We start from the raw sequence: 22,607 nt of genomic DNA, 5'->3' as shown, positions 1-22,607 counted from the left end.
TTTAAATAATTGTGATATAAAAAGAAAATACCATTGAGCCCATTCTCATACTGTGAAGTATTAATGTTACTATTTTAATGTTATTTTATTAACTTAAATTTTTATAAATTACTTAGTTTTTACAATGACTAAATAAACACTGGAATATTAGCCGAAACATATGGATACCAAATATTTAAAATATTCATGCAATCTTTAATGATAAAATGTTAAATCTTTGTACTTAACTAATAATTATTTGATGTTACGTATGATATGGCAGGTTTGTTTGTCATATAAAAGATCTAAATGTAAATATTTGATATATCAATTAACTTTTTTAATGTAAATAGATGCATAATTCTAAGTCAGACATATTGCAATACATCAATAAACAATACTCACAATTAATCCTGATATATCCGAATATTTCTTTGCAGGCTTGAACGAAGGCAAAGCGTTGATTGAAGAATCTGCAATAATAACATATGTAGCTACTACCAATTAAAGTTTAAAAAGACAATTATTTATCTATCAACTTACATAAAACTGTATCCTCAGGCCACTTCAATGCTTTTTCAGAAGCTAGTATTTGTTTTAAAGACTTCCACACTTTTTTCTTGTTTCCAACTTTACTTGTATGCTCAAAGGTGGTTGATTTGAAACAATATTGTGGTTGCTTATCCGATGACATTACAGAGATAAAAATACCTACGTAACTCTTTAATAACAAAAATATAAATGAATTTGGAAATTTGTGAAGACTAAAAGGCGTCTTTAACCTATAAATTTGACAACTGACAGCACCGACCTGACCGACAACTGACAATCAATTCAACCTGTTGCAAACTTCACTGTTTTACCGGAATCGTATTTAAATTTTTGGTACACATTTAAGTTTTGCTCATGGCCGGTAATCTCGGAACAAACGTCTGTAACCCGAGTTTAGTTAGAGCCCCTGCCGCCGGTCGCGCTTGTTTTTTTTTTTTTTTTTTTTTTTTCACTTTGAAATCGAATTTGACATATGACAGATACTTAAATTAAACATGGCGTCCATTGTAATAAATTTTTCATGGAGAGATAACCTAGACAATATAATAAATGCTTGTTAGAGTAAAAAACAAATAAGCTGTCGAAGTGCATTGTTTAACGAAGAAGAAATACCAAGAAAAATGCATGTATTATGTAGTTCCAGCGAGAAACGACGAAGTAAAAGTAAAATAAGTAATAATATTTGCCGGCTTTCAATCTAAGTGAGTACTTTTATTAATATGCATACTTCGAATTACTTTCATTTGATTGTACTATTCTGATATGATTTTTCATTACAGTTTAATAATTCAGAAATAATTGAGACATTTAACTATATCAATACTAGAAATTTTAAGGTTATAAATAGACAGAGAGAATTCCTGTCAGCTCTCTGAAAGGTATGTTATTAAATAACTAAATATAAATTAATCTTGTTCTAATAATGTAGGATCATAACTAATAATTCTACATCGATTTTTTCAGCAGTATAAAAGGAAAATACGTTCAAATGTAAAATGTTTAGACGGTTTACTAAACACATTCACAAGTGTACAAGTATTGATATGAGATGAATGAATACACAGGAAAAAACAATAAGAATGAAGTCTGAAATGTGCTGAAATCTTTGCTGATCTCCCACTAATATTGAACAGTACGACTCGTAATTATATATTAAGTCAGTTTGGAGAACATACTAAAAACACTAATGATATAATCGTAAGTGAAAGGAAATTCTCAATTAATGGTGAAATTCTAGCTAGTGCAAAGGTTAATTTAGGTTTGGCTATGTCACAGGAAAAGTTTTTAAGTATTAATAATTTCATTTTGATATTACAAGAAATATTATTATCTGTGTTGTTTAATGATGATAAAGGGAATCACATTGTATAGATTTTCAGGAACTGTCAAATGACAGGCAAAGTATAATCATGATTAATGATAAAATTCTAAAAAGCAAAGGGATAAAACACCCTTAATGTGCACTTGCTTATTGCATTTGACTATTCTGAAAGAGATGTCAATAGCTTTACTCTAAAATGTCTTATTGTAGATGCTATAAGAAAACTATTAAGTACTGTTATAATAATATCAATGATTGTTGTTTTTCTTTAAGACAATGATAATAATGACATTTTGAACAAACATTTGAATGCACATTAACAATAGCGCAGAAAAGATTCCCAAATAGAGACTGTACATCATAGATATTATGTAACTTAATGTTAATCAAAATAAATATATATGTAAATATATATATATATATATATATATATATATATATATATATATATATATTGGTTATATATTGATCTGAATCAATATCAATCAAAGAATTGTGGTTATATATGTATATGTATATATATAAATAATATATACATTCATGTACATTTCTATTCTTTTGTGCTCAGCTTGAAAGGCTGATATGCTAAAATGATATTACACACACGCATATATATATATATATTATATATATATATATATATATATATATATATATATATATATATATATTATATATATATGTATATATATATATATATATATATATATATATATTTGTATATATATATATACATTGTGGATAGGGTGTACATTTAAGTACATTTTTATGCTTTTCGCACATAGTTTTTACAGCTTACTACCATCTATTATAATCATATATAATGTTATATATATATATACATTGTGGATAATGTGTATATTTATGTACATTTTTATGCTATGTGTGCTTTGTTTATAAAGAGAACTATGTAGATATAATGTAGAATGTTTTTGTGAAAAATAAATGCTTCAAAATTTTTTTTTTTCAATTTTTTTTTTTAAATTTTGAATTAAACGGTCCATATAATTTTGGTTCATTTCTATAGTATTTTTATACGCACCCGTTCAGGCGACTAGTGCCATCTGTAGCGCGGGGCTTCAACTAACACAGGAATGTGGCAACGAAATATGGCCCGAGAGAGCGATCTATATACTCTTCTTTTATCTATGGTTTTGCTAAAATGAATTGCAACCATACTAACTAATAATATTTATAAAAATATAAAGAAATTGTATACAATATCGTCACCTGGTTTTTAATACCAATACTTATTTCAGTTAAAATTTGATTTAAATTCAATTCAAATTTCGTGTACCGGTATGGTGTGAAGTTATCTTAATTAATTATTTGATAACAAACCAATGTCAAACAAAGGTCAATAAAGTTAATTCAATCTTTGCAACAAGTGCAAATACCGGTACGTTTATAAAGGTTCATTCCACATTTATTTATTCTAAAATATTTCTTTAATAAATATATCACGATGACGAACCGTAAATTCTGCGTTGGAGGTAATTGGAAAATGAACGGGGATAAAAAATCTATCAACGATATTTGTGCATTTTTGAAAGCCGGTCCACTCGACCCAAATGTAGAGGTAATTATAAAACATGTTGTATAATTTATAAATGATATAATACTGATAATTTGTTATCCATATAGGTTGTAGTAGGCTGCCCAGCTTTATATCTTGATTTTGTTCGAGCAAATTTACCTAAAAGCATTGGTGTTGCTGCCCAGAATTGTTACAAAGTTCAAAAAGGAGCATATACTGGTAAAGGAAAAAATAACATAAATAACCCTACATTAAGAAAAATTGATTGATATAGAAACATAATACAGTAATACCTTGCTTATCATCTTGCCTTAATTGATTTTGAACTCCTTTCAAAATATGCATTACTTAATCAAATTTGTACACAAGTCATTGTGGTCCCTATTGAAAGTTCTTCTTCGAAATCACTACAACCAATGTTTTTGCTTTAATATTGCTAGATTGCTTTAGATTATCATCAGAAATACCACCACTCACCAGTCTTTTAAACTATTTCTTCAAAATTTTTCATATCTACATTATCTCACCCGGTTCAATTCCACTATTTCTTCCATGATTTTATCCATATTTAGCAGAATCCCTGGACTAATCTGACCAAAGGCCCTTTTCCTTCTTTGTCTAACATTCCTATTGCCAGTACTCCTGTTTTTTCATACATTTTTTGTGTATTGTCCATTCCAAACTTCTGCTTCAATGCTTCCTGATTCTGCGTTTCAGCTTTCACTTCCATGTATTTCCCTTAAATCATCAACCACCTGCATTCTTCTCCTTTCCATACCTTTCAGTTCTTTTATTTCACCTTTGACTGCATTGTGTAGGAGTCATTTTTTTTGCAGAGTGGGTCCGATCCAGTTTTCTTTTTTTTTCAGGATCGTGTTCAGTACAAACTTTTTTCCCCAATCTTTGCAGGATTTCTTTGAAGTTTTCATTTGTTATCTTGTCTGTCCCACTATAAGCAGGGTATTCCTGTTATATATTTTAATAAGTTGCCTACCAATTTTATTCTATTATTTATACATATACGTATATATATATATATATATATATATATATATATATATATATATATATATATATATATATATATACGTGGTCTGTTCAAAAAGTACCCGGAGTTACTAATAATTAAATTTCGCGGGTCTGGAGTGTCTGATTGTCAAAATTTTTTTTTTATTGTGTTGGTATACATGCCCCTAAAGTATGATGAAATTTTCAGCTATATTCACTGTTTACTTTGTCTGTGGTAGTCGCTAAGGTTCGACGTGTTTTTCTGAGCTCGGCGATTTTTACAATGGAAGAATTGAAAAGTCAAAGAATTTGTATTAAATTTTGCGTAAAAAATGAAATAAAGTGTTGCAAACTGCAAAAATTCACCAGATATGGCTCCGTGTGACTTTTTCCTATTCCCAAAGTTGAAGAGACCCATGAAAGGACGGCGGTTTTCCTCGATTGAAGAAAATCGCTGAGAGTGCTCAAGGACATATCAAAAAGTGAATATCAAGGGTGCTTCGAAAATTGGAAAAAACGCTGGCATAAGTGTATTATATCTGGGGGGGACTACTTTGAAGGGGACCACATTAATGTAGACGAATAAATAAATATTTTTTTGAAAAAACGAAAATTCCGGGTACTTTTTGAACAGATATATATATATATATATATATATATATATATATATATATAATGTTACATAATTCTTCCTCCTCCAGGTGAAATTTCACCAGCAATGCTAAAAGATGTGGACGTTGACTGGGTTATCCTTGGCCATTCAGAACGAAGAGCAATTTTTGGAGAATCTGATTCCTTAGTTGCTGAAAAAGTAGCTCATGCTCTTGCTGAAGGATTGAAAGTAAAAAAAAAAATAGTTTACTTACAAAATGGCTCAATTCAAAGAAATACCTATTATTTCTATTATCCAGGTGATTGCTTGCATTGGAGAAACTTTACAAGAGAGAGAGAGTGGTCAAACTGAAGCAGTTGTGTTCCGACAAACCAAGGCTATTGCTGGTGCAATCAATGACTGGTATGAAAATTATAGAGATAAAATTTATTCAATTGTGTAATGATTTATTTTTTTGCAGGTCTAATGTTGTTTTGGCTTATGAACCTGTTTGGGCAATTGGTACTGGAAAAACTGCATCACCAGAACAGGTAAACATTGATGATAATAAATGACTGTTTGCCCAAAGGCATCAATCAAGTCAATAATGATTCTCCTCGCCTACCTTGATTATTATTCCCATTGCATTTTCCTTTCCAAACTTCTGCTTCAATGCTTTCTGGTTTTGTGCTTTGGTTTTCTATACCCTGTATTTTCCTCATATTCTTCCCAATTGCTTTAATGAGCCCAATCCAGTTTCCTTTTCTTTTAATGATCGTACTCAGTAGAGTTCTTTCTTTTCCCACTCTTCTCAGGACTTCTTCATTTGTTACCTTGTCTGTCCACTTTATTTTCTCCATTTGTCTCAAGCATCACATTTCAAAACTCTCCAGATAGTTTTTGTTAAAGTCCATGTCTCTGATCCATATCTTCAATTCCAGACTCCTACCATTACCCTCATGGGTTCATCTATATGACATAGATAAAAAAAAAAATATTTCCTTCACCTCTTTAGGCGCAAGCTGTTCACAAAGCTCTTCGTGCCTGGCTAAAAGAAAACGTATCAGAACATGTTGCAAATTCTGTGAGAATCCAATACGGTGGTTCCGTTACTGCAGCTAACTGCAGAGAATTAGCACAGCAGCCTGACATAGACGGTTTTCTTGTCGGCGGTGCTTCCCTCAAACCAGATTTTGTAAAAATTGTTAATGCCACACAATAAATATATACATGAAAATGATAAATGATAAATATTTTTATATCTTTGTTACCTAAATAAAATAAAATTGGTTAAGATTTTTGTTTATATATTGTGATCAAATATTAATTATACACATGTTTATTTAATCTTAATACTCTTTTTCACGGACGCTTTGATACCAGAAAGTTCTCCACCATACCGAGTAGTTTCAGTTCGAACCTCACGTACCTATTAAAAAAAAAAAATTGATTTAGAAGTAGTTAATAACTATTATTTTAATTAAGAGGGTATTCTAGTCCGGAGGCATGAAGAATTTTTTTACTATCAATTTTTTTTATATAAGTCAAGTTATTAGCAGCATGTTTGCAGATGTGAATGCTATAGCATTCAATTTCATTGTGATGCAGAATGACATGAATGTTAGAGCATTCAAATTTTAGAGTCAATTATTTTGAATTTAAATTTACATAACCCATGGTCACTAATAGCTTGGGCAAACACATTGGTTGAAATAGAAGTGAAATACTTGACGTGGATGCTATAGCATTCAACGATTAGAATATAATAATCTAACTAGAAGATTGAATGTACATATATGTGTTACCCATGTTATTGTGTATTTTCAATTTTATTAACACGTTTCCAGACGTGGATGCTATAGCATTCAAATGTTAGAGACAATTATTTGGAATTTGATTTTCTATAGCCTGATTAACTGATTCTTTAAGTATTTTTGTATTTTCTAGTCACTAATTAGCTTGGGCAAACACATTGGTTAAAATAGAAGTGAAATGCTTGACGTGGATGCTATAGCATTCAACAATTAAAATATGATAATCTAACTAGAAAATTAAATGTACATATATATGTTACCCATGTTATTGTATTTTTCTGATTTTATTAACACGTTTCCGGACGTGGATGCTATAGCATTCAAATTTTAGAGACAATTATTTGGAATTTGATTTTCTATAGTCTGATTAACTGATTCTTTAGGTATTTTTGTATTTTCTAGTCACTAATTAGCTTGGGCGAACACATTGCGCAAAATAGAAACGTATTACTTGACGTGGATGCTATAGCATTCAACAATTAAAATATGATAATCTAACTAGAAAATTAAATGTACATATATATGTTACCCATGTTATTGTATTTTTCTGATTTTATTAACACGTTTCCGGACGTGGATGCTATAGCATTCAAATTTTAGAGACAATTATTTGGAATTTGATTTTCTATAGTCTGATTAACTGATTCTTTAGGTATTTTTGTATTTTCTAGTCACTAATTAGCTTGGGCGAACACATTGCGCAAAATAGAAACGTATTACTTGACGTGGATGCTATAGCATTCAACAATTAAAATATGATAATCTAACTAGAAAATTAAATGTACATATATATGTTACCCATGTTATTGTATTTTTCTGATTTTATTAACACGTTTCCGGACGTGGATGCTATAGCATACAAATTTTAGAGACAATTATTTGGAATTTGATTTTCTATAGTCTGATTAACTGATTCTTTAGGTATTTTTGTATTTTCTAGTCACTAATTAGCTTGGGCGAACACATTGCGCAAAATAGAAACGTATTACTTGACGTGGATGCTATAGCATTCAACAATTAAAATATGATAATCTAACTAGAAAATTAAATGTACATATATATGTTACCCATGTTATCATATTTTTCTGATTTTATTAACACGTTTCCGGACGTGGATGCTATAGCATACAAATTTTAGAGACAATTATTTGGAATTTGATTTTCTATAGCCTGATTAACTGATTCTTTAGGTATTTTTATATTTTCTAGTCACTAATTAGCTTGGGCAAACACATTGGTTAAAATAGAAGTGAAATGCTTGACGTGGATGCTATAGCATTCAACAATTAAAATATGATAATCTAACTAGAAGATTAAATGTACATATATATGTTACCCATGTTATTGTATTTTTCTGATTTTATTAACACGTTTCCGGACGTGGATGCTATAGCATTCAAATTTTAGAGACAATTATTTGGAATTTGATTTTCTATAGTCTGATTAACTGATTCTTTAGGTATTTTTGTATTTTCTAGTCACTAATTAGCTTGGACGAACACATTGCGCAAAATAGAAACGTATTACTTGACGTGGATGCTATAGCATTCAAATTTTAAAGTCAATTATTTTGAATTTGATTTTATATAGCCTTAAGTTTTTGCAATTATTATATGTAACTGATTCTTTAGGTATTTCAGTATTATCTGATCTTATCTGAATTATCTTAGGCAAATGCATTGTGTAAAATAGAAGCGCAATACTTGACGTGGATGCTATAGCATTCATCTAGCAATAATTACCTTTATAAACCAAAGCCTATTTTTGTATTTTGCTTAAACTTGTACTCCCCATAAATGTATTAAAACTCACATACCAAAATACCGCTTTTAAGAAGCATCTATTAATCACATGATCGTGCTTTAAGGATTTTTGGACCCATTTCTCTCCCTTGGTTATATTTAAAATACCCCCCACCCCCCAGAAATCATCACATGTATTTTTTGTACCTAGAAAGTCATAATTTTTTGAAAATGTTTTAGAAAAAATTTAGATTTTTTTAAATTCAGCAAAAAAATAAATACAAGTGATATCTCACTACACCCCCGTCCCTCTGTGTGATTATTTGTGATTTTTGTAAAACCCCCCTTTTCCCTTTAAGCCTCAGGTGATTAATGTAAGCCCCCTTAACTACTATTAAGAGACTACTTACAGCTCCTTTCCTGCGAATTTTAGCTTTGCGGAACTTATTTCTATGCTTGACACGAGGATTTCGCATTTCCTTCTTGCGTTTTGGCATAAGACCCTTGTTCTTGGCAATTTGATATGTAATAGCCCTTTTACCATCTTCCTCTTTCAACGACACTGTATTGCCACCAGTAGCACCTTTTTCACTTTCAGCTGAAATTAAAATACGTGTAAATGTGTTATTAAATACATAAATAAAGATAAATGTACACAGACATACCTTCAGATTCAGATTCCGAGCTCGATGTATTCAATTTCATTTTTTTACTTGGTAATACTGGTTGCTGCTCCTCAGTATCTTCCTCAGGGGGTTCTTCAGCAACAAAACGCTGCTTAATTGTTTTGGTGGAAATGTTTTTAAGAATACCTAACTTCTTTTTCGGTTTATTTTTAATTTTCTTGTTAGTATCTTTGTTATTGAATTTCTCCAATATATCCTCAATTTGATCTCTTATCACCTCCTCAAAAATTGGTTCAAGTTTCAAAGTCAATTGACGAAATTGGTAAAGACGTTTAACAACAGGATGATTTTGCACAGGAATTCTCTTAGATTTCAATAGTAAATAAAACAATATGTTGTTGCAGTAACTGAAATAAATACAAAACATTATTATCATAATATTATATTTATAAATTCAATTAAAACTTACTTCAAAATTAAATTATGTTGACAGAGTACAAAATCAATTGCAGGACTATCTGGGAGTTCTCCATCTTCATGGAGCTTTTTAATGGGCACTAAATACTTTTGAAGATGCTCCATTTTATCTAACAACATAAAATATTAATCAAATAATTGAACTCAAGTATTTTAATACAAAAGCCAAAAAGAATTACTTTCAAAATCCTCAACTAAACCAGGAAACTCTGGTGATTCTTTCAAGAACAACTGTTGTTTTTGCCTTGTTGATAATTTGGATATATCTGTCTTTACATATGTTTTTTCTGGCTCATCAGGGGCATCGGTTTTCTGAAAATTAATTTAACATAATAATAATACATATATATATATATATATATATATATATATATATATAATGAGTCTATTATTACCTTATGAAAAATTTCCAAAGTAATATCATCTAAAACATCCAACTCTTTAGTTAAACGTGCTTGCATAGCTCTGGCTTCAGCTTCTTCTTGTTCAGCAATTTTTTCTTCTTGCTCGTCATTAAAACCTGCACAATATCAAAAATATAATAATTTCGAATTCACCTTGCAATTTGTAATTAAAATTTTATCATTACCTCCATAATCTTGATCGACATAGTCGGTTGAATAATAAGTGCCTTTACGTTTACCCCAGGCTCTTGCATCCGGGAGATCATCGTCTTCAGCTCCTTCGATATCACTGTCAGCAATTTTCTGATCATCTGATTCGGAACTTGAATCACTAAATGCATAAAGCTCATCCTAAGAAAAATAATATAAGGTCAGATATACAATTGATAATAGATTTTGAATTATGAAATATATTTACTTCGCTGCCTGCGTCAACTTTACGTTTATTTTTGACATTCGATAATATTTTCTGTACGCCTTCAGAATATTCTGCGTCGGAATTGGATTCGTCGTCGCTGGAGTCCGCGGTACTAAAACTAAGATTATTATTAATTTAGATCGATGTTTGTTTAAAATTGTACAGTACAGAGTATTTATATTACTTGATATTTGCACTCATTTTAATTTTGGACAATACGTATAGCAGAAAATAACGCTTCAGGAAATATAAAAAGACATTAAAATCAACTACGACGTTGTCAATTTGAGGTTATGTTTTTCTGACACGTGCTTCACAGTGTTCATTAAAATGGCGCGATTTTTGAATATTATTTTAATTTGAATCGTTCAAATTCAATTTTTTTATTTTTTATATATGAATTTATTCAGCTTTCTATTTACAAATTAAATATTTACATGATTTACATTTTTTAATTTAATATTTATAATTATATTCTAATTTTTCTAATAATTGTCTAAACTACTTAATTTAAATTAAAACTATTATATACAAATTTTACAGTCTTCTAATTGTAAGTAATAATTAATAGCTTAATATACATTGATATTTTTTAAAAAAAGTAAGCTAATAAGTATTTCAATATTGATTAAAACTAGCATCAAATTGTACACATATCATACAACCTTATTAACACAATAAAAATGTGAAACTAGCTGTAAGTGGAATTCTGTCTTGAGGCAATTATGGCATCGTGCCTTAAGGCAAATTGCTGGAACTTCCCGTACCGTAACGAAATGTTCGAGGAATACTGAATGTTTTCAAATAGATTATTATAAATATTGTAAAATTGTCTAATATTTATAAGAATTATATAAACTGAATTGCAAAGTTGAAATTATTTGTAAAGTATATTAGAACTATAATCAGAATTAAAAATAAAATTTGAATTATTTTCGATATACAAAAAATTAAAAAAAAAAAAAAGTTGAAACAAATTTTTTTTCCAAAATCAATTATTTTGTTAAGACAAGCAGAAAGTTCTTTGAATCATTTAAATCGGACGCTTAGTTCTCTTAAAAACTGCCATTTTTTACATATTTAGCTCCGTATCTTCGAAATGGCTGGGCTTGCCATTGCCAAAAACTAACAATCACTTTTCCCAATCATTACTAATTGAATATGTTTTTTAGATCATTTAAATCGGATACTCCGTTCTCTCAAAAAGTCGATTTCTATTTTCTGCACTCTTTGCTCCGTATCTCCGTAATGGCTGGACCTGCCTTTGCCAAAAACTAATCAGCACATCTCCCTATCAATAGGAATCGAATGTTTTGTGAACCATTCAAATAGGTTGATCCGTGCGCCCGAAAACGTGACTGGAAATTTGTATCCATACATACATACACACACACACACACATCCATTTTTTCTGAGGTATGCCAAAATGTTCAGAAACCTTCAAAACGTCGAGAAATGCAAAAACTTTCAATTTCGATTTTCAGCCCCTTACAATAATTTACCCTACGGTAGGTTAAAAATTACCGAAATACCGGTATTGAAATTTTCCATCGGTATGGCATTCCCTAAGTCTCATACAAAAATGATACTTTTGAATATCAAAAAAACTATAACAAAAACATATAATCTCACCTGTAATTATAATATTAAAATAAATATATGTGTCTCATTATTCTTTTATTCATTATTGATTCATTTGCATATGATTGGTCTGCAAATGCTTCTTCAAAGCCGAAGAAGAAGTATATTTATTATCACAATATTTACAAGCATAAGGTTTGATGCCACTATGAATCCAGGAATGCTGAGTCAAATGTGAATTTTGTGTAAAATCTTTTCCACAAACATTACACTGAAATTTCCTTTCGCCTGTGTGATACACCATATGCTTTCTGAGATGATCGATTGTTGTGTATCTTTTGCCACAAATATTACACAAATGAGGTTTAACTTCTGAATGCACCGTTTTTATATGTGCGTTTAAGTTAACATTTGCTGTAAACTTTTTACCACAGAATGGACATTTATGGTTTTTGGTTCCTGTGTGAGTTTTTAAATGATACTTTAAGCCTCCAATAGTTGTAAAAGTTCTATCACACAAGTTGCATTGTAGGTATTCTTCATTGTGTTTGCGTTTGTGCTTTTGCATATCCACTGATGTAAGGAAAATTTTGTTGCAAATCGAGCACATGAATCCTGGTTGTGTGATACCCATGTGAACCAGACGATGACGTTCCAAATAAATTTGCATTTGAAAAGTCTTATTGCACAGTTCGCATGGATAACTTTGATTTTCCGGTTCGTATACGTACAAAGACTCAATTTCTTGCATTGAATTTTGCGACTCCAGATTTTCTTCAAAGGATTCATTTGCAGTTGTGATGATCACGCCCATGTTTAGCATATTTTTATGTTTGGATCTGTGCTCTTCGAGCAAAGAAACTCTATTAAAACTTTCACCACAAGTGTTACAAACTAAACACATTTCGTTATGCGTATGAGCAAGATGTCTATTGAGACTATATTGTCTAGTAAACAAATCATCACATTTTGGACACCTGTAACGAGGTACATCCAACTCCTCACCCTTGGATACTTGTGCATAATCTTGTTCAGAAAATATGACATCAGATTTTTCGTACGACACACTGCCAGTATTGGAATCAACATTGATTCTAACCATACCATCACTAATTTCTGCAGAACTTTCGATAGCAGTTTTTTGCAACGTTTTGCACTCGTCTAAACTTTTAGCATCTGTATTGTGCTTAGGAATATGATCAGCAAAAGATACTTCATCGATAAATGTTATATTGCACAATTTGCATGTAAAAGCTTCACAATCATCAGTATTGGCAACTACCTCATCATTGGATTCGAGTACATCATCATTCAATAAATCACTTTGAGTTTGATTTTGGTTTTGGTTCAGACCATCTGCAGATATTACATAATCAGTTCCTTCGTATCGCAATGTATATTGTTGCTTGCTTTCATCGTAATCAACAATTTTCCCGGATGCAAATATATCATTAATGACCACATTTGTTTGTGACACATCAGGTGAATTATTTTTGAGGGTTTCCATAATATTTGTTGTATCGTCTCTGTTTATTTCGTTGACTGTATATTCACCCATATCGGTGACGGAGAAATTTGTTTCGATTTTGTTATCTGCAAAAATTTCTTGCTTCAGAACTTTAATTGAATCTGAGAATAGTAAGTTTTCTGATGAAAATCTAGTTTGATTTAAACCGTCGTCTTGAATATTTTCCGATAAGAATCCAGTTGGATTTACAACCTCATTTAGAATGTTTTGCGCTGAGAATCTAGTTGGATTTGAAACCTCCTCTTGAATTTTTCCCGACGAGTATTTTAAAACTTCATCTTGATTATTTTCTGATGAAAATCCTAGAGTTGGATTTAAACATTCTTGAATATTTTCCGGCGAGAATCCATTTGGATTTGAAACCTCCTTTTGAATATTTTCCGATGAGAATCTAATTTTCTTTTGAAGATTTTCTGATGAGAATCTAGTTGAAATCAAGCCCTCATCCTGAATATTTTCTGATAGAAATCTACTATCCTGTTGATTATTTTCTGATGGGAACCTAGTTTGTTTTGAAACCTGCTCTTGAACATGTTTTGATGAGAATCTACTTGGATTTGAAACCTCATTCTGAATATTTTCTGAGAAGAATCTAGTTTTCTTTTGCATATTTCCTGATGAGAATTTAGTTTGATTTAAACTCTCTCCCTGAATATCTGATAAAAATCTAGTTGGAATCAAACCTTTATCTTGAATATTTTCTGATGAGAGGTTACTACCCTGTTGATCATTTTCTGATGAAAATCTAGTTGAATCTGAAACCTGCTCCTGAATATGATCTGATGAAAAGATAATTTTTTTTTGAATATTTTCCGATGAGGATTTAGTCTGATTTAAACCTTGTTCTGGAATATTTTCTGAAGAAAATCTAGTTTGATTTATATCATCCTCTTGAATGTTTTTCGATGAGAATAATAATGTACTATTCTGCTGAATATGTTTTGAAAAAAATCTAGATGGATTTAAACCTTTTTGAATATTTTGTAAGCCCTTGTTTTGCATATTTTCTGTTGAACATTCAGTGGAATTTAAACCGTCTTCTTGAATATTTTCTGATGAGATTCCAGTTGGATTTACACCCTCCTCTTGAATATTTTCCGATAAGAATCTAGTTGGATTTAAACTCTTGTCTTGCATATTTTCTGTTGAGGATTCAGTTGGGTTTAAAACCTGATCTTGAACATTTTCCGATGATAATCTAGTTAGAAATAAACCTTTCCCTTGATGTCCTGATAAAAATCTGGTTTGATTTAAAACTTCTTGAATATTTTCCGATGAGAATCCAGTTGGATTCAAAACCTCCTCTTGAATACTTTCAAGTGCATCATCATTTATAGCTATATTTATAGTCCCATCATCATTCAAAGTAATATTATTCGTGTCCACATCATTTGTCAAATCAATAAATTGTGTCAAGTTATTATTACACAAAGAATTATCAAAACCCAAAGCATCAATTTCACTTTTTTCGTTAATTTCACAAATATTCAAAAACGATTTTGGCAAATTTTCCATTTTATCAACTTTCTGTTTCGCCTCGTCGTTAGATAACTTATGATACTTTGCAATATGTTTATTCAAAATTTCATGGGATAAAAAACCTAAATTTGTATTTTTGCACATTCCACAAAAATAAATATCATCAGCAACACCATGTACGATACGTTTATGTTTCAACAAAACCTTTCTCACATTGAAAGTTTTATTACAAAACGTGCAAGAATAAGGTTTTTTACCATCATGGTCTCGTTTCATGTGTGCTTTCATTGAGGCAAAATTATAAAAACCACTATTACAATAATGACAAACATAAGACTTATGAAATTTCATATGATATGTTAAATTAGATACAACACTAAAAGTTCTATCACAAATTTTGCAGGAGATTTTCTCTTCCTTGGATTTTATGTTGTGCAGTGTTTTGTGTATGGTCAAACCACGAAGGGTTTGAAAGTTTTTTTGGCAAATATTACAAGATAATTCTGGTGTTTTTCGGTGTACTAAACATTTGTGCTTTTTTAGCAATTCTTTAGTCGAATACCAGTTCAAACATTCATCACATCGATAGGTGTGTTCCAACAAATTGTGCTCGTTTAATTTATCAGAATCTGGAAATTCAATGTTACATATACTGCATAAATATTTAGCTGATGAATTGATGCCATGTACTTCGGCTAAATGCATTTGTAATTCATTTTCATAAATGAAGTAAATACTGCATATTTTGCACTGAGCTTTCAGTTCAATATTCTCCGAAATTATTTGATTTTTATCATCATTTTGCTTGGGGGCTATTTTTACTAATTTACGTACTTTACTGTTTGTTTTATTTGCTGGTTTATAACGCGTTTTTGCTTTGCGTTTTTTATAATTCAACTCTACCGTACTATTACTTTGATTTTCCATTATATCATTATTTTTTTCACTTTGTGATACCAAAGTCAATGCAGCATCAAAAGAATTTGTTTCCTCGACTGCAATATTGATAAGGTTCATAACATTGTCTTTGAATGTTTCACAATTTGCGATTTGACTTTGCTCGATATCTTCCATTGGAATTTCTGATGATTTACTAAGTAAATTATCGCGTAAGGTCTTTTCTGATTTTTCGCAATTTAATTTAAATAAATAAGCATCACTAACGCGACAAACGCACTTGAGACAGATTTGTGGTGGAAGCCCATCATTTTCCGAAATCTGGAAAAAAGGATAATAAAAAATAATGAAATGCTAGGTGCAACTGGCATTTTGTCTTAAAGCAAGTAATCGACTTAAGAATTCAATGAGAATTTAAATTTGCTAATTTTGGTAGGAATTTCAAATGTTTATTAACTTTCCGAAGGAGAAATGTTTTCACCCAAAAATCCGCTTCGCTAATTTTATGTTTTCTCGACGTTTCAAGTCATTCTGAATCGAATGAGACCGAATTTGGAAAAAGTATGTGTTCGTGAACAGATTTTTTGCCATAAATCGACGTTTTCTCAAAAACGCCTATAGCGATTTTAGAAATTTAAAAGCCATTTGATGTATCTCGATGAGGACTAGCGTTTATCAATTTCGTGCTACAATCGGCCGAGCCGTTTCTTCGCAACTGGCATAAATTTGTAAAACTTTTCGTCCACGTTTTAACTCATAATCGATTTTAATAAATCAAAAACTGTTCGGAAGATGTTGTTTGGGAATGATACTGAGCAGTTTTAGATAAAAATCTACTGGGCAGTTTCTTCGTAACTAACGGTCAAAAATAATTTCTTTGATGAAACTCTTTATATTGATAGATATTATGGTCCTTAACAATATACTAAATTTTTACGCCCTCGTAGCAAGTAGTTTAATTTTAAAAAGTCATCAAATTGTTAAAATCAATATATCAGAACCAAAAATATTTATTTTATTCACAACTCTACAAATTGAAGGAGATGAAATTAGAGCTCAAAAGTTTGTATTATATTAAAAGATATCATATTGAAATGTAAATCAAAATTAAATTAAGAATTTTTACTATTAATTCTGAACAATCAACCGACACTTTTTCAAAATTTCAATCTTAGAATCAAAACTGTTTGTGAAGGAGAGGAAATTTTTCATAAAATTTACTAAAAATGTATCAAAGAATGAATACTCAAGTTTAGAGCATTAAAGTGTTTCAAATGCATCCTCTTTAAATAGTAGAATTGAATGGATTTAAGTTCACAGCATTAAAGTTTTATCATTTGATCTTCTTTTTGTATATAAATAATAATTGTAAATCTAATTGTAAAATGAAAACATAAATAGCAATGTTAATAAACAAAAAATACATGAGCATGACACTAAAACAAGACAAAAATGTTCATCTAAAACAGGACGAAACACTGAATGAAGTGCTATAAAACTCTTCAATGGGCATAAGAGGTCACAATGACAAAAGTAAAGTACAAATTTAAATAAAGATGAAAAAATATTATGAATAAAATTGTGATGATTTGATTAGAAAATGTATAATTGAATAAAAATAATGATATGGGATATAATACAATGACATGTGAAGAAATACATAATATGTACTGGTTAAGATTTGACCAGGGCTTTTTCTATTGAACCCGAGACCCTTCTGGGTAAAGGGTATAAATGTATGAATATAATTACCGGTAACTTATAATAACAGAGAGACTAGCAAAAATAATAAAAAAATTAACTTAATAAACTAAATAGTGGTTTTATTCATATATATATATATATATATTATGGTGACAGAACAATTATAATTTACATTTATCATCATAGTGATCCTCATGAAAATGTTAATTTGTTTTTGTATCACACAATATAATAATTGTATAGTGTATTCATGGTAAAACTAGTTGATCACCTCATAAAAACTATATAAAATCATTCAAAATACCTGAATTTTGGTGCAAGACATAAGCATATCTCTGATAACAAAATTATTGTTTTGTGCTGTCTTAATAGACTCGGTTACTGAGTGCATATTATGATTCTGTGCTAAACAAGTCCTGCAAGTGTTAGAAATGTCCAAAATTATAATTTCACTCGACATCTTGAGCTAAAATTGAGTAAAAATTTGATAAATATTTTTGACAAAGTTTATTTGGTTAAGTTCTGTTTGACATTTAACTGTCAAAAGTTAAAGATGGCGTTTGAGGTTGACGGCGGCCATGACACAAATTTTGACAAGATGACAGTTGGAAGTGCTTGTCCTGTCAAATTTACTAATTAATCAAAATACAAGTGCACTATTGAAAATAAATAAAGAAAAGTTTATGTTTGGTTTTAATAAATAATATAAATTGAATAAAAATGTTTATCGTGGGGTTAACCGGTGGTATAGGCACTGGTAAAAGCACTGTAGCAAAAATATTCAAAGACAATGGAGTGCCTGTCATAGATGCCGATGTAATTGCAAGGGAAAGTATGTCCTTTACCCCAAATAACAATTAAACTTACAAATAACTAATTTCAATTATCCTTTACTAGTTGTTCAGCCAGGAAAGCCTGCCTGGAGAAAAATCCGCGCGGAATTTGGAACCGAAGTGTTTTATGATAATGGAGAAATCAATAGAGAGAGTTTAGGGAAAATTATTTTCTCAGATGTTACAAAAAGACAAATCTTGAATAAGATCACTCATCCAGAAATACATAGAAATGTTCTTAAACAGACTGCTAAATACATGTTCTTAGGGCATCCGTTTGTGGTACTGGATTTGCCTTTGCTGTTTGAAACCGGAAAGCTTCTTAGCTACATACATAAAATAATAACAGTTACATGGTAATAATTGTTAAAGGAATTGGTAGTAGTCAACTCTACAATAACACGATTTAGGTAAAACAGTCCATAGTGTCAGAGCTCTTTAACAGAACGTTAAAAATATATTGTTGAAAAACAGTTTTTTAGGTTAGTTTTAGTTGCAACTTGCCATCATATTTTTACATAACAATACAATTTATATACAATAACAAAACAATTTATTTTATTTTTATCATAACTATATGAACTCATTAATTCAATAAAAACAATAATTATGACTTTAGAGTCTATTGGTCTCCTTGAATAAATACTGTGGTTTGTACTAATTCAGAGTTTTTGGAGGGTTGACTGTACTACAAATCATCTCACAACACCAATTTTCATTTAATATGTCTAATTACCTTTATCCTCTAGTGAAGAAGATTTGCAATTAGCAAGAATTATTGGACGAAGTAATTTTTCAGAAGAAGAGGCCAAACGACGTATCGCTTCACAAATGCCTTTAGAGCAAAAATGTGAAATGTCCGATTTTGTTATAGAAAACTCTGGTAGTCAAAGTGACACTTTAGAACAAACATTAAAAGTTCTGCGAGTTTTACAAGCGAGTAAAGAACATTGGAAAATACGTGGAATAATATTAGCTACTGCAGCACTGCTCGTTTCTAGTCTTGCTTGGTTACTGAATCGAAGATTTAAAATAATTGTTTGAGTTGTAAATGATATTTATACATATGCACAAAATAGCATTTAATAATAAATATATGGATTATAATTTAAAGGCAATGTAGGTGATAGGTGACATATGATCATGTAGTCTTCTATGTGAGCTTGCTGGGGGACTTTTAATATATTTAAATAATTTTGTTGTATATAATTTGTACAGAAACTACTAAACTAGTACAATAATTATATGAAACCTTTCCATACTTTTGTTAAATAAAGTATTTATTATTTGTAAATATTACATAATACATGGAATTTATGTTTATAAAAATGTATGTCTATCTGTAACATTCCAATTGATAAATAAGCATAAATGTATATCCTCTAGGGTGGTCCTTAATATGGACATTTTCGAATTTCTTTGCTCCCAAGGGCTCAAATGCTTTCAAATTAATTAAAAAGAATCATCTGAAAGTTTTAGCTCTTAATATTAATATTTAGATAGTCCGCAATTTAATTAAAAGTTTCGTGTATTTATTATTAACATTCTTGCGCCATCTGTGTGAACTCAAATAATATGATACTTACAAATATTTATAAATCACTTAACCTCTAATTAAATCCATGTGGGCTGTTTACCGAAAATATATTTATTCATCATAAATATATTTATTCATCATGGCATCAAAATTAATTTTGCAGCAAAATATTTATTTAATTGGAGATTTTGACACTTAAATTATCAGTAGCAAATAGCCATCATTAGTACAAGTCTGCTATCACAGATGGCGCAATAATTTACTTAATGACTTATGTTAATAATAAATATACGAAACTTTTAATTAAATTGCGGACTATCTAAATGTTAATATTAAGAGCTGAAACTTTTATAGAATTCTTTTTTATCATTTTGGAAGCATTTGAGCCTTTGGGAGCGAAGAAATTCGAAAATATCCAAAATGTACATGGAACCACGTGGTAGGGGACTACATTTTACATATAATAATCAATTCTCACCCTCTTACCATAAAACCCTATTTTGTGAAAATTATTATAGTAATTGCATCTTTTTTCAAAAAAAAAATTTACAAGAGATATCAATTTTTGCTAAAAATAATCTTACAAGAGATAAATTTTATTTGATACTTTTTTTTATTTGCTCTGAATAAAAAAAAATCTAGTGTATGGCATCGTGCCTTAAGGCAAATTGCTGGTACTTCCGTAATGAAATATGGGAGAAATTTTAAACGTTTTCAAATATATTATTACAAATACTAATGTAACTTTCATTATTTTTGCTATCTTTCTATTGTTATATCTGAGCAAATCAAATGTAAATCCTAAATAAATCAATTTATCTTCAGAACATTAACAATCGTCATTTTATTTCGAATTCAATTTAAAAAAAAAAAGTTGCCAAATTTGCACAAAATTGAAAAAGTGCTCCCGTATAGTCACAGTCTAAACGCATTTGCAAACAATTCTGTGCGACATTTTCAATTATACCGTGCTTAGCTTGGTGGCATTTTCACATTTTTCAATAGTTTTCACAAAATTGGAAAAGTGCTCCAGTACACTAACAGTCTAAGGGCACTTGAGTAAACATTTGTACCAGAATGGCGCTTAGACTGTGCTTTGCCTGGGTCATTTTTTCAATTTTTAATCCAAAATTACAAAAATATTTTTTGAAAAAAAAAATAGAAACAAAATTTAGAAACCAATTATTTTGTTGAAACAAGCAGAAAGTTCTTTGAATCATTTAAATCGGCTCAAATCATAGTTCTCTCAAAAACTGCCATTTTTTACACATTTAGCTCCGTATTTTTGAAATGGCTGGGCCTGCCTTTGCCAAAAACTAATAATCACTTCTCCCAATCATTACTAATTGAATGTTTTTTAGATCATTCAAATCGGATACTCCGTTCTCTCAAAAACTCTATTTCTATTTTCTGCACTCTTTGCTCTTTATATCCGAAATGGCTGGACCTGCCTTTGCCAAAAACTAATCAGCTCATCTCCCTATCAATAGAAATCGAATGATTTTTGAACCATTCAAATCGGTTGATTTGTGCGCCCGAAAACGTGACTGGAAATTTGTATCCATACATACATACATACACACACATCCATTTTTTGTGAGGTATGCCAAAATATTCAGAAACCTTCAAAACGTCGAGAAATGCAAAAATTTTCAATTTCGATTTTCGGCCCATTACAATAACTTACCCTACGGGAAGTTAATAAAATAATTTTTTTCCCCAAAGGAATCGTTTCATCAACACAAGCAGAAAGTTTTTTGAATCATTCAAATCGGATGCTTAGTTCTCTCAAAAACTGCATTTTTTGCACATTTAGCTCGGTTAACAGAATCGCATTTTTGTTTAGATTTTTGTATAAGTAACACAACATCACGTTATTGTATATATCTTTATATATTTTACTACTAAATAAGTTACAGGTCAACAAAACTTATAATTAGATTTATAAAATTTCTAAATTAAATATCAATACTACAATAAGATTTATTTAGCGTACGTAATGAAATATTTCAATCATTTCATTTTACAATATATCGAAAATTACAAACTAATGGCTTTATTTGGTATATGAAAATATATATTCACGCTTAATCAGTACTTAGTAAAACATGAATTGACGGAAGAAAGGCATTCTTACTTTAGGTCGTTGAGGTAACATTACCTAAAATAAAAGCAATATACATTAAAATCTTAAATCATTACATTGTATAACTAATTATCATTTACCTTATCGACTCTATGTATGACTCCATTAATATTCATTACATCACATTGGGCGACAGTTGTGGTTCCAATATACACTTCATCGGTATTTGGATCACGATTGATATTTAATGGCCTTGTCAAAGATCGGACAGATTCCAAGAATGGCCATACGTTATGGCCAATTCCGGTGCAGCATAAAATCTCTGTGAAAAAAGTAGTTGTAAGTGACATTTTGCCTTGTATGAACTTCTCTACATGTGTAAAAAATTGATTTAATAAATATATATAACTAGCAAACCCGACGAACTCCGTTTCGCCACCAGATGCTTTCGTGAGAAAGATGAAGAAATTTTTTGTTTGTTTTATATTTGAA

The 22,607-nt window shown here is 30.0% G+C and overlaps 6 protein-coding genes and 1 long non-coding RNA gene across 7 annotated transcripts in view; 3 read left to right on the top strand and 4 right to left on the bottom strand.

Annotated features, from left to right (window-relative positions):
• Positions 1-366: 366 nt before the first annotated feature.
• On the bottom strand, positions 367-775 carry LOC113367623 (INO80 complex subunit C-like). The gene is made up of 2 exons (XM_026609213.1): positions 523-775; positions 367-452 (listed from the first exon to the last, which is right to left on the bottom strand). Exons 1-2 carry the CDS (start codon positions 671-673, stop codon positions 367-369), a joined length of 237 nt encoding a protein of 78 aa, XP_026464998.1. The 5' UTR covers positions 674-775.
• Positions 776-940: 165 nt separating this feature from the next.
• On the top strand, positions 941-2,267 carry LOC113368399. Its single transcript, XR_003366393.1, has 3 exons — positions 941-1,232; positions 1,311-1,409; positions 1,495-2,267. It is a non-coding gene; the product is annotated as an uncharacterized LOC113368399 (long non-coding RNA).
• A 936-nt stretch (positions 2,268-3,203) lies between these two features.
• Positions 3,204-6,211, top strand: LOC113368398 (triosephosphate isomerase-like). The gene is made up of 6 exons (XM_026609946.1): positions 3,204-3,431; positions 3,497-3,608; positions 5,099-5,238; positions 5,309-5,412; positions 5,471-5,540; positions 6,005-6,211. The coding sequence occupies exons 1-6, from the start codon at positions 3,318-3,320 to the stop codon at positions 6,209-6,211; spliced, it is 747 nt and encodes a 248-aa protein (XP_026465731.1). The 5' UTR covers positions 3,204-3,317.
• Positions 6,212-6,328: 117 nt separating this feature from the next.
• Positions 6,329-10,712, bottom strand: LOC113368397 (something about silencing protein 10-like). Its single transcript, XM_026609945.1, has 9 exons — positions 10,655-10,712; positions 10,471-10,588; positions 10,238-10,403; positions 10,044-10,168; positions 9,828-9,960; positions 9,641-9,758; positions 9,211-9,578; positions 8,956-9,143; positions 6,329-6,418 (listed from the first exon to the last, which is right to left on the bottom strand). The coding sequence occupies exons 1-9, from the start codon at positions 10,669-10,671 to the stop codon at positions 6,329-6,331; spliced, it is 1,323 nt and encodes a 440-aa protein (XP_026465730.1). The 5' UTR covers positions 10,672-10,712.
• Positions 10,713-12,136: 1,424 nt separating this feature from the next.
• LOC113367622 lies at positions 12,137-18,119 on the bottom strand. The gene is made up of 3 exons (XM_026609212.1): positions 17,964-18,119; positions 15,272-16,276; positions 12,137-15,139 (listed from the first exon to the last, which is right to left on the bottom strand). Exons 1-3 carry the CDS (start codon positions 18,117-18,119, stop codon positions 12,155-12,157), a joined length of 4,146 nt encoding a protein of 1,381 aa, XP_026464997.1. The 3' UTR covers positions 12,137-12,154.
• A 156-nt stretch (positions 18,120-18,275) lies between these two features.
• On the top strand, positions 18,276-19,780 carry LOC113367951 (dephospho-CoA kinase domain-containing protein). The gene is made up of 3 exons (XM_026609520.1): positions 18,276-18,491; positions 18,557-18,848; positions 19,242-19,780. The coding sequence occupies exons 1-3, from the start codon at positions 18,380-18,382 to the stop codon at positions 19,534-19,536; spliced, it is 699 nt and encodes a 232-aa protein (XP_026465305.1). The 5' UTR covers positions 18,276-18,379; the 3' UTR covers positions 19,537-19,780.
• A 2,236-nt stretch (positions 19,781-22,016) lies between these two features.
• Positions 22,017-22,607, bottom strand: part of LOC113368431 (periostin) — a gene marked incomplete in the record, with an annotated part of 74,045 nt that continues 73,454 nt past the window's right edge. The window contains 2 exon segments of the mRNA XM_026609978.1: positions 22,017-22,190; positions 22,256-22,437. Coding sequence (XP_026465763.1) covers positions 22,128-22,190; positions 22,256-22,437 — 245 coding nt within the window.

The sequence above is a fragment of the Ctenocephalides felis genome, unplaced genomic scaffold, assembly GCF_003426905.1.
Source record: "Ctenocephalides felis isolate EL2017-DRISC unplaced genomic scaffold, ASM342690v1 CF-g0.4_SCAFFOLD_01170, whole genome shotgun sequence".
Taxonomy (NCBI): Eukaryota; Metazoa; Arthropoda; class Insecta; order Siphonaptera; family Pulicidae; genus Ctenocephalides; species Ctenocephalides felis.
This window is presented reverse-complemented; position numbering and strand designations above follow the sequence as displayed.

Coding starts and splice junctions, on each gene's coding strand:
- LOC113367623 (XM_026609213.1), bottom strand. CDS start 673: ATGTCATCGGATAAGCAACCACAATATTGTTTCAAATCAACCACCTTT. Junction 453..522: donor GCCTGAGGATACAGTTTTAT/GTAAGTTGATAG, acceptor TTATTATTGCAG/ATTCTTCAATCAACGCTTTG.
- LOC113368398 (XM_026609946.1), top strand. CDS start 3,318: ATGACGAACCGTAAATTCTGCGTTGGAGGTAATTGGAAAATGAACGGG. Junction 5,239..5,308: donor CTCTTGCTGAAGGATTGAAA/GTAAAAAAAAAA, acceptor TCTATTATCCAG/GTGATTGCTTGCATTGGAGA. Junction 5,413..5,470: donor GCTGGTGCAATCAATGACTG/GTATGAAAATTA, acceptor ATTTTTTTGCAG/GTCTAATGTTGTTTTGGCTT.
- LOC113368397 (XM_026609945.1), bottom strand. Junction 9,961..10,043: donor CTTTGGAAATTTTTCATAAG/GTAATAATAGAC, acceptor ATTAATTTTCAG/AAAACCGATGCCCCTGATGA. Junction 9,144..9,210: donor CTCGGAATCTGAATCTGAAG/GTATGTCTGTGT, acceptor TTTTAATTTCAG/CTGAAAGTGAAAAAGGTGCT.
- LOC113367622 (XM_026609212.1), bottom strand. CDS start 18,119: ATGTCGAGTGAAATTATAATTTTGGACATTTCTAACACTTGCAGGACT. Junction 16,277..17,963: donor TGTCTTGCACCAAAATTCAG/GTATTTTGAATG, acceptor CCTTTTTTCCAG/ATTTCGGAAAATGATGGGCT. Junction 15,140..15,271: donor TTTGTAATAAAACTTTCAAT/GTGAGAAAGGTT, acceptor CATATTGCAAAG/TATCATAAGTTATCTAACGA.
- LOC113367951 (XM_026609520.1), top strand. CDS start 18,380: ATGTTTATCGTGGGGTTAACCGGTGGTATAGGCACTGGTAAAAGCACT. Junction 18,492..18,556: donor CGATGTAATTGCAAGGGAAA/GTATGTCCTTTA, acceptor ATCCTTTACTAG/TTGTTCAGCCAGGAAAGCCT. Junction 18,849..19,241: donor AAAATAATAACAGTTACATG/GTAATAATTGTT, acceptor TTTATCCTCTAG/TGAAGAAGATTTGCAATTAG.